The sequence below is a fragment of the Salvelinus alpinus genome, chromosome 7 (assembly GCF_045679555.1).
Source record: "Salvelinus alpinus chromosome 7, SLU_Salpinus.1, whole genome shotgun sequence".
NCBI classification, from domain to species: Eukaryota; Metazoa; Chordata; class Actinopteri; order Salmoniformes; family Salmonidae; genus Salvelinus; species Salvelinus alpinus.
The window spans coordinates 13,904,780-13,914,757 of NC_092092.1; the positions used below are offsets into that span (position 1 = coordinate 13,904,780).

The 9,978-nt window shown below is 49.1% G+C and overlaps 1 protein-coding gene across 1 annotated transcript; it reads left to right on the forward strand.

Moving 5' to 3' along the window:
• The first annotated feature begins 1,189 nt into the window (after nucleotides 1-1,189).
• Nucleotides 1,190-8,619, forward strand: LOC139580201 (serine palmitoyltransferase 3-like). The gene is made up of 3 exons (XM_071408777.1): nucleotides 1,190-1,770; nucleotides 5,045-5,174; nucleotides 7,650-8,619. The coding sequence occupies exons 1-3, from the start codon at nucleotides 1,697-1,699 to the stop codon at nucleotides 7,779-7,781; spliced, it is 336 nt and encodes a 111-aa protein (XP_071264878.1). The 5' UTR covers nucleotides 1,190-1,696; the 3' UTR covers nucleotides 7,782-8,619.
• Nucleotides 8,620-9,978: the final 1,359 nt, after the last annotated feature.

Consider the following 9,978-nt stretch of genomic DNA (forward strand, 5'->3'; position numbering starts at 1 on the left):
TACTAACTCTGTCTCCAGGCCTGGGTTGGACCCCTCATCACTAGCCCTAGCCCCATACTAACTCTGTCTCCAGGCCTGGGTTGGACCCCTCATCACTAGTCCTAGCCCCATACTAACTCTGTCTCCAGGCCTGGGTTGGACCCCTCATCACTAGTCCTAGCCCCATACTAACTCTGTCTCCAGGCCTGGGTTGGACCCCTCATCACTAGCCCTAGCCCCATACTAACTCTGTCTCCAGGCCTGGGTTGGACCACTCATCACTAGTCCTAGCCCCAAACTAACTCTGTCTCCAGGCCTGGGTTGGACCACTCATCACTAGTCCTAGCCCCATACTAACTCTGTCTCCAGGCCTGGGTTGGACCCCTCATCACTAGTCCTAGCCCCATACTAACTCTGTCTCCAGGCCTGGGTTGGACCCCTCATCACTAGTCCTAGCCCCATACTAACTCTGTCTCCAGGCCTGGGTTGGACCCCTCATCACTAGTCCTAGCCCCATACTAACTCTGTCTCCAGGCCTGGGTTGGACCCCTCATCACTAGTCCTAGCCCCATACTAACTCTGTCTCCAGGCCTGGGTTGGACCCCTCATCACTAGTCCTAGCCCCATACTAACTCTGTCTCCAGGCCTGGGTTGGACCCCTCATCACTAGTCCTAGCCCCAAACTAACTCTGTCTCCAGGCCTGGGTTGGACCCCTCATCACTAGTCCTAGCCCCATACTAACTCTGTCTCCAGGCCTGGGTTGGACCCCTCATCACTAGTCCTAGCCCCATACTAACTCTGTCTCCAGGCCTGGGTTGGACCCCTCATCACTAGTCCTAGCCCCATACTAACTCTGTCTCCAGGCCTGGGTTGGACCCCTCATCACTAGTCCTAGCCCCATACTAACTCTGTCTCCAGGCCTGGGTTGGACCCCTCATCACTAGTCCTAGCCCCATACTAACTCTGTCTCCAGGCCTGGGTTGGACCCCTCATCACTAGTCCTAGCCCCATACTAACTCTGTCTCCAGGCCTGGGTTGGACCCCTCATCACTAGTCCTAGCCCCATACTAACTCTGTCTCCAGGCCTGGGTTGGACCACTCATCACTAGCCCTAGCCCCAAACTAACTCTGTCTCCAGGCCTGGGTTGGACCCCTCATCACTAGCCCTAGCCCCATACTAACTCTGTCTCCAGGCCTGGGTTGGACCCCTCATCACTAGTCCTAGCCCCATACTAACTCTGTCTCCAGGCCTGGGTTGGACCCCTCATCACTAGTCCTAGCCCCATACTAACTCTGTCTCCAGGCCTGGGTTGGACCACTCATCACTAGTCCTAGCCCCATACTAACTCTGTCTCCAGGCCTGGGTTGGACCCCTCATCACTAGTCCTAGCCCCATACTAACTCTGTCTCCAGGCCTGGGTTGGACCCCTCATCACTAGTCCTAGCCCCATACTAACTCTGTCTCCAGGCCTGGGTTGGACCCCTCATCACTAGCCCTAGCCCCAAACTAACTCTGTCTCCAGGCCTGGGTTGGACCCCTCATCACTAGTCCTAGCCCCAGGGTTCAACAACCCACCCTTACTCTCTCTCTCACTTTTTGTCTCTCATCTCTCTCTCTCACTCTTTCTTTCTCTCTCACTCTTTGTCTCTCTAGGTCAGGCCAGGGTGCACCAGCTAGCAGAGAACACGCGCTACTTCAGGTCTCGTCTTCAAGAGATGGGTTTCATCATCTACGGTAACAATGATTCTCCTGTGGTCCCAATTCTGCTCTACATGCCAGGAAAAGTTGTGTAAGTTACTTTACTTTGTTACGTTTATTTGACGGGGACACTGATTCTAACCCTTCTGGTCTACATGACGGGAAAAGTGTAACTACCAGAGGGAACCTTTTTATATATGATTTTATTGTGAAGGAATGAATGGAGGTGATAGATTATAACCCTTACCACTAGGGGGCGTCTCACAAGGAACCATCACCCAATCACCTGTCCCAGAGAAGAATTTACGGGATAAATCTGCTTCCTTTGTTTATGGGTGTAGTTCTTCTTCTTCTGTTGACGTACCGCTACAGATACGTTAAAATGTGACGGTTACGTCTGAATGTGTTTTAAAACGGCTCCACTGTTGCCTTGGTAATGGGATTCAGCTACCCTTTCTATCTGTTTCAATTAATCGAGTTACTTTCACAAATTGTGATACGCCTTTTCAAATCTGTTTTTGAAAGCATGACTAGGGGGCTCATTTTACCGGGGGGCCCAGTTGAGAAGCTAAAAGGATAATATTGTCTGTCTTTTGAAGATCACTATGAACGTGTTTAATGTCTCCAGATAGTTTGTTCTTCACTGGTTGCCCTTTTCTTGTGACAACAGGTCACACATCTTGCTGCTGTGATGGAACACTGTGGTATTTCACCCAGTAGATATGGGAGGTTATCAAAATTGGGTTTGTTTTTCAAATTCTTTGTGTATCTGTGTAATCTGAGGGAAATATGTGTCTCTATTATGGTCATACATTGGGCAGGAGGTTAGGAAGTGCAGCTCAGTTTCCACCTCATTTTGTGGGCAGTGTGCACATAGCCTGTCTTCTCTTGAGAGCCATGTCTGCCTACGGCGGCCTTTCTCAATAGCAAGGCTATGCTCACTGAGTCTGTACATAGTCAAAGCTTTCCTTAAGTTTGGGTCAGTCACAGTGGTCAGGTATTCTGCCACGGTGGTCAGGTATTCTGCCACGGTGGTCAGGTATTCTGCCACGGTGGTCAGGTATTCTGCCACGGTGGTCAGGTATTCTGCCACGGTGGTCAGGTATTCTGCCACGGTGGTCAGGTATTCTGCCACGGTGGTCAGGTATTCTGCCACGGTGGTCAGGTATTCTGCCACGGTGGTCAGGTATTCTGTCACGGTGGTCAGGTATTCTGTCACGGTGGTCAGGTATTCAGTGGTCAGGTATTCAGGTATTCAGTGGTCAGGTACTCTGCCACGGTGGTCAGGTACTCTGCCACGGTGGTCAGGTACTCTGCCACGGTGGTCAGGTACTCTGCCACGGTGGACAACCTGGGGTTAATATTCCTTCTCTGGTCCTAGACCCTGGTGGACAACCTGGGGTTAATATCTTCTCTGGTCCTAGACCCTGGTGGACAACCTGGGGCTAATGTCTTCTCTGGTCCTAGACCCTGGTGGACAACCTGGGGCTAATGTCTTCTCTGGTCCTAGACCCTGGTGGACAACCTGGGATTAATATCTTCTCTGGTCCTCGACCCTGGTGGACAACCTGGGGTTAATATCTTCTCTGGTCCTAGACCCTGGTGGACAACCTGGGGCTAATGTCTTCTCTGGTCCTCGACCCTGGTGGACAACCTGGGGTTAATATCTTCTCTGGTCCTAGACCCTGGTGGTCAACCTGGGGTTAATATCTTCTCTGGTCCTAGACCCTGGTGGACAACCTGGGGTTAATATCTTCTCTGGTCCTCGACCCTGGTGGACAACCTGGGGTTAATATCTTCTCTGGTCCTAGACCCTGGTGGACAACCTGGGGTTAATGTCTATGTTCCTGCTTGAGTTCCCTACCTCCCAGTCTCTTTCTTCCTCAACAACGGAGCCGCCGTGAAAAACTTCAAGTACCTCTGTGTACACATCTCAGAGCAACTGAATGGTCAAACCACACGGACACTGTGGTGAAGAAGGCAGGACAGCAACTCTTCAACCTCAGGAGAAATGTGACCTGTTCCAGAGGGTTTAAGTGTGCTACAGTGCATCTGACTAATAAAACCATCTCATTTTACTCTCTGACTTTCTATATTTTCCTCCGTCTCGCTTGCTTTGTGTTCATGTCATACCTGCTGACTTCACAGAGCCTGTTTTTCTCCATGCTGAACGTGGCTTTCTATCTACAGTGGACATCCTGTCCACCCAGGGGCACCATGGATAAATAACTGGGAAGCGTTTGCTGACCAAATGTTCAGGGTCGTAGTGTGTGTTCAGGGTCATAGTGTGTGTCCAGGGTCGTAGTGTGTGTCCAGGGTCGTAGTGTGTGTCCAGGGTCGTAGTGTGTGTCCAGGGTCGTAGTGTGTGTCCAGGGTCGTAGTGTGTGTCCAGGGTCGCAGTGTGTGTCCAGGGTCGTAGTGTGTGTCCAGGGTCGTAGTGTGTGTCCAGGGTCGTAGTGTGTGTCCAGGGTCGTAGTGTGTGTCCAGGGTCGTAGTGTGTGTCCAGGGTCGTAGTGTGTGTCCAGGGTCGTAGTGTGTGTCCAGGGTCGTAGTGTGTGTTCAGGGTCATAGTATATGTTCAGGGTCATAGTGTGTGTTCAGGGTCATAGTGTGTGTTCAGGGTCATAGTATATATTCAGGGTCATAGTGTGTGTTCAGGGTCATAGTGTGTGTTCAGGGTCATAGTGTGTGTTCAGGGTCGTAGTGTATGTTCAGGGTCATAGTGTGTGTTCAGGGTCATAGTGTGTGTTCAGGGTCATAGTGTGTGTTCAGGGTCGTAGTGTATGTTCAGGGTCGTAGTGTATGTCCAGGGTCGTAGTGTGTGTTCAGGGTCATAGTATATATTCAGGGTCATAGTGTGTGTTCAGGGTCATAGTGTGTGTTCAGGGTCATAGTGTGTGTTCAGGGTCGTAGTGTATGTTCAGGGTCGTAGTGTATGTTCAGGGTCGTAGTGTATGTCCAGGGTCATAGTGTATATTCAGGGTCATAGTGTGTGTCCAGGGTCGTAGTGTGTGTCCAGGGTCGTAGTGTATATTCAGGGTCATAGTGTATATTCAGGGTCATAGTGTATATTCAGGGTCATAGTGTGTGTCCAGGGTCATAGTGTATATTCAGGGTCATAGTGTATATTCAGGGTCATAGTGTGTGTCCAGGGTCGTAGTGTGTGTCCAGGGTCGTAGTGTATATTCAGGGTCGTAGTGTAAAGCTGGTTGTGTTTAATAGTCAGTTGTTTTCTCATGGGGTCTAGTTGGGTTCCTGATCAGCCCTTTATGACAGCTGGTAACGTAAAGAGGCTTTAAATACAGAGATGTATTCATTCATCGGGCTTCATGTCTTTTACAATGGGGCCTTTCTGTGTTCTGCAGGGCTTTCTCTCGTGCCATGCTGAAGAGGAAGATAGGAGTGGTGGTGGTAGGATTTCCTGCTACGCCCATCACAGAGGCACGGGCACGCTTCTGTCTGTCTGCTACACACACCAAGGCCATGCTCGACCAGGTGAGCACACACACACACACAGACACACACAGAGACGCAAACACACACACACACACACACACAGACACACATGCACAGAGAGAGATGTAAACACACACACACACACACACAGAGAGACACACAGACACGAGTCTGTACATAGTCAAAAGCGTTCCTACAGTTTGTGTCAGGTATATACCGTGTCAGTCACAGTGGTCAGGTATATACCGTGTCAGTCACAGTGGTCAGGTATATACCGTGTCAGTCACAGTGGTCAGGTATATACCGTGTCAGTCACAGTGGTCAGGTATATACCGTGTCAGTCACAGTGGTCAGGTATATACCGTGTCAGTCACAGTGGTCAGGTATATACCGTGTCAGTCACAGTGGTCAGGTATATACCGTGTCAGTCACAGTGGTCAGGTATATACCGTGTCAGTCACAGTGGTCAGGTATATACCGTGTCAGTCACAGTGGTCAGGTATATACCGTGTCAGTCACAGTGGTCAGGTATATACCGTGTCAGTCACAGTGGTCAGGTATATACCGTGTCAGTCACAGTGGTCAGGTATATACCGTGTCAGTCACAGTGGTCAGGTATATACCGTGTCAGTCACAGTGGTCAGGTATATACCGTGTCAGTCACAGTGGTCAGGTATATACCGTGTCAGTCACAGTGGTCAGGTATAGAGGTCGACCCATTATTGGAGGACCAAAAAAAGCCGGTACCGATTAATCGGATGATTTTTATCTGTATTTGTAATTATGACAATTACAACAATACAATACCACTTTTTATTTTTACATAATATAATACATAAATAAAATCTATTTAAATAATGCAAAAACAAAGTGTTGGCGAAGAAAGTAAAAGTGCAATATGTGCCATGTAAGAAAGCTAACGTTTCAGTTCCTTGCTCAGAACATGAGAACATATGGAAGCTGGTGGTTCCTTTTAACATGAGTCTTCAATATTCCCAGTTAAGAAGTTTTAGGTTGTAGTTATTATAGGACTATTTCTCTCTATATCATTTGTATTTCATATACCTTTGACTATTGGATGTTCTAATAGGCACTTTAGTATTGCCAGTCTAATCTCGGGAGTTGATAGGCTTGAAGTCATAAACGGCCCAATGCTTGAAGCACAGCGAAGAGCTGCTGGCAAACGCACGACGATATACAAACGTAAGCAAGGGTTGAAATTATTAAGTTTTAGTCAAATATATCTGTTTGGGCTTGCGGTCACTTTGTAGTCTAGCAGTTATTATGTTCTGGCCCCCCGACCATCCGCTCACGAAACAAATCGGCCCACAGCTGAATCTAGTTGTTTTAGTGTTTCACCATAGTGAAGGCTCAGGTTTTCTGGGTCTCTATGTTTTTGGTTGGACAGGTTTCTACATTTCTTTCTTAGGTTTTTTGCATTCTTCATCACTGAACGATAGTTTTGGGTAAGAAATATTCTCTTAGGTCTGAGTATTTGTCACAGTGTAATAGGAAATGCAGCTCTGTCTCTGTCTCTCCCCTGGAGCAGAGTGAGCACAGACTGTCCTCTCTGGGCAGCCAGGTTTGTCTGTGACGACCGGTCTCTATAGCCAGACTGTCCTCTCTGGGCAGCCAGGTTGGTCTGTGACGACCGGTCTCTATAGCCAGACTGTCCTCTCTGGGCAGCCAGGTTTGTCTGTGACGACCGGTCTCTATAGCCAGACTGTCCTCTCTGGGCAGCCAGGTTTGTCTGTGACGACCGGTCTCTATAGCCAGACTGTCCTCTCTGGGCAGCCAGGTTTGTCTGTGACGACCGGTCTCTATAGCCAGACTGTCCTCTCTGGGCAGCCAGGTTTGTCTGTGACGACCGGTCTCTATAGCCAGACTGTCCTCTCTGGGCAGCCAGGTTTGTCTGTGACGACCGGTCTCTATAGCCAGACTGTGCTCACTGAGTCTGTACCTAGTCAGTGTTTTTCTCAGTCACAGTGGTCAGATATACAGTACATGGTGGCAGACTCTCTCCCTTCCCCTCTCTCCCCCTCCCTCTCTCCTTCCCCTCTCTCCCCCTCCCTCTCTCCTTCCCCCTCTTCCCCTCCCTCTCTCCTTCCCTCTCTCTCTCTAACAGTATATTTTCTCTCTCCCTCTAACAGTATATTTTCTCTCTCTCTCTAACAGTATATTTTCTCTCTCTCTCTAACAGTATATTTTCTCTCTCTCTCCTCCCCTTTCTCACAGTATATTTTCTCTCCCCCTCTATCTCTCCTCCCCAACAGTATATTTTCTCTCCCTCTTTCTGCCTCCCTCTCTGCCTCCCTAACAGTATATTTTCTCTCCCTCTCCCTCCCTCTCCCCCTCTCCTCCTCCTCCCTCTCCTCCTCCTCCCTCCCTCTCCTACTCCTCCCTCTCCCTCCCTCTCCTCCTCCTCCCTCTCCCTCCCTCTCCTCCTCCCTCTCTCCCCCTCCCTCTCTCCCTCCCTCTCTCCCTCTCTAACAGTATATTTTCTCTCCCCCCTAGGTGTTGTTTGATCTGAACCAGTTAGGAGATGATTTGTGTCTGAAGTTCTCCCGGAGGAAATATTCTCCCCGTCCACAACGACACAACAACGACGACACAGACTTTGAGCAGGACAGTCAGCTAATAGACTGATAGGATGACCCCTGGCCTCTGCACTGAAAGAATGTTACGGTGGTTCCATGGAAACAGCCATACGTCCCAATAATGTGTCCTCCTCCCCACTAATTTAAAAAGCATTGGATTGGTGTAAGCATGGGTTAGACAGTATCCACCATTTTGTCTTGTACCAGTCCGTAATGGAAAGTGAACAGGTCGCACAAGGACAGATTGTTGGGACACTGGGTTGGCCTCTGTCTTTCCTGCCAGTCCAATAGACAGAGAGAGTGGGGTCTCATCTCTACCAGTCCAATACACAGAGAGAGTGGGGTCTCATCTCTACCAGTCTAATACACAGAGAGAGTGGGGTCTCATCTCTACCAGTCTAATACACAGAGAGAGTGGGGTCTCATCTCTACCAGTCTAATACACAGAGAGAGTGGGGTCTCATCTCTACCAGTCCAATACACAGAGAGAGTGGGGTCTCATCTCTACCAGTCTAATACACTGAGAGAGTGGGGTCTCATCTCTACCAGTCTAATACACAGAGAGAGTGGGGTCTCATCTCTACCAGTCTAATACACAGAGAGAGTGGGGTCTCATCTCTACCAGTCTAATACACAGAGAGAGTGGGGTCTCATCTCTACCAGTCCAATACACTGAGAGAGTGGGGTCTCATCTCTACCAGTCTAATACACAGAGAGAGTGGGGTCTCATCTCTACCAGTCTAATACACTGAGAGAGTGGGGTCTCATCTCTACCAGTCCAATACACTGAGAGAGTGGGGTCTCATCTCTACCAGTCTAATACACTGAGAGAGTGGGGTCTCATCTCTACCAGTCTAATACACAGAGAGAGTGGGGTCTCATCTCTACCAGTCTAATACTCTGAGAGAGTAGGGTCTCATCTCTACCAGTCTAATACACAGAGAGAGTGGGGTCTCATCTCTACCAGTCTAATACACTGAGAGAGTGGGGTCTCATCTCTACCAGTCTAATACACTGAGAGAGTGGGGTCTCATCTCTACCAGTCTAATACACAGAGAGAGTGGGGTCTCATCTCTACCAGTCTAATACACAGAGAGAGTGGGGTCTCATCTCTACCAGTCTAATACACTGAGAGAGTGGGGTCTCATCTCTACCAGTCTAATACACAGAGAGAGTGGGGTCTCATCTCTGCCAGTCTAATACACTGAGAGAGTGGGGTCTCATCTCTACCAGTCTAATACACAGAGAGAGTGGGGTCTCATCTCTACCAGTCTAATACACAGAGAGAGTGGGGTCTCATCTCTACCAGTCTAATACACAGAGAGAGTGGGGTCTCATCTCTACCAGTCCAATACTCTGAGAGAGTGGGGTCTCATCTCTACCAGTCCAATACTCTGAGAGAGTGGGGTCTCATCTCTACCAGTCTAATACACTGAGAGAGTGGGGTCTCATCTCTACCAGTCTAATACACTGAGAGAGTGGGGTCTCATCTCTACCAGTCTAATACACTGAGAGAGTGGGGTCTCATCTCTACCAGTCTAATACACTGAGAGAGTGGGGTCTCATCTCTACCAGTCTAATACACTGAGAGAGTGGGGTCTCATCTCTACCAGTCTAATACACTGAGAGAGTGGGGTCTCATCTCTACCAGTCTAATACACTGAGAGAGTGGGGTCTCATCTCTACCAGTCTAATACACTGAGAGAGTGGGGTCTCATCTCTACCAGTCTAATACACTGAGAGAGTGGGGTCTCATCTCTACCAGTCTAATACACTGAGAGAGTGGGGTCTCATCTCTACCAGTCTAATACACTGAGAGAGTGGGGTCTCATCTCTACCAGTCTAATACACTGAGAGAGTGGGGTCTCATCTCTACCAGTCTAATACACAGAGAGAGTGGGGTCTCATCTCTACCAGTCTAATACACAGAGAGAGTGGGGTCTCATCTCTACCAGTCCAATACACTGAGAGAGTGGGGTCTCATCTCTACCAGTCTAATACACTGAGAGAGTGGGGTCTCATCTCTACCAGTCTAATACACTGAGAGAGTGGGGTCTCATCTCTACCAGTCTAATACACAGAGAGAGTGGGGTCTCATCTCTACCAGTCTAATACACTGAGAGAGTGGGGTCTCATCTCTACCAGTCCAATACACTGAGAGAGTGGGGTCTCATCTCTACCAGTCCAATACACTGAGAGAGTGGGGTCTCATCTCTACCAGTCTAATACACAGAGAGAGTGGGGTC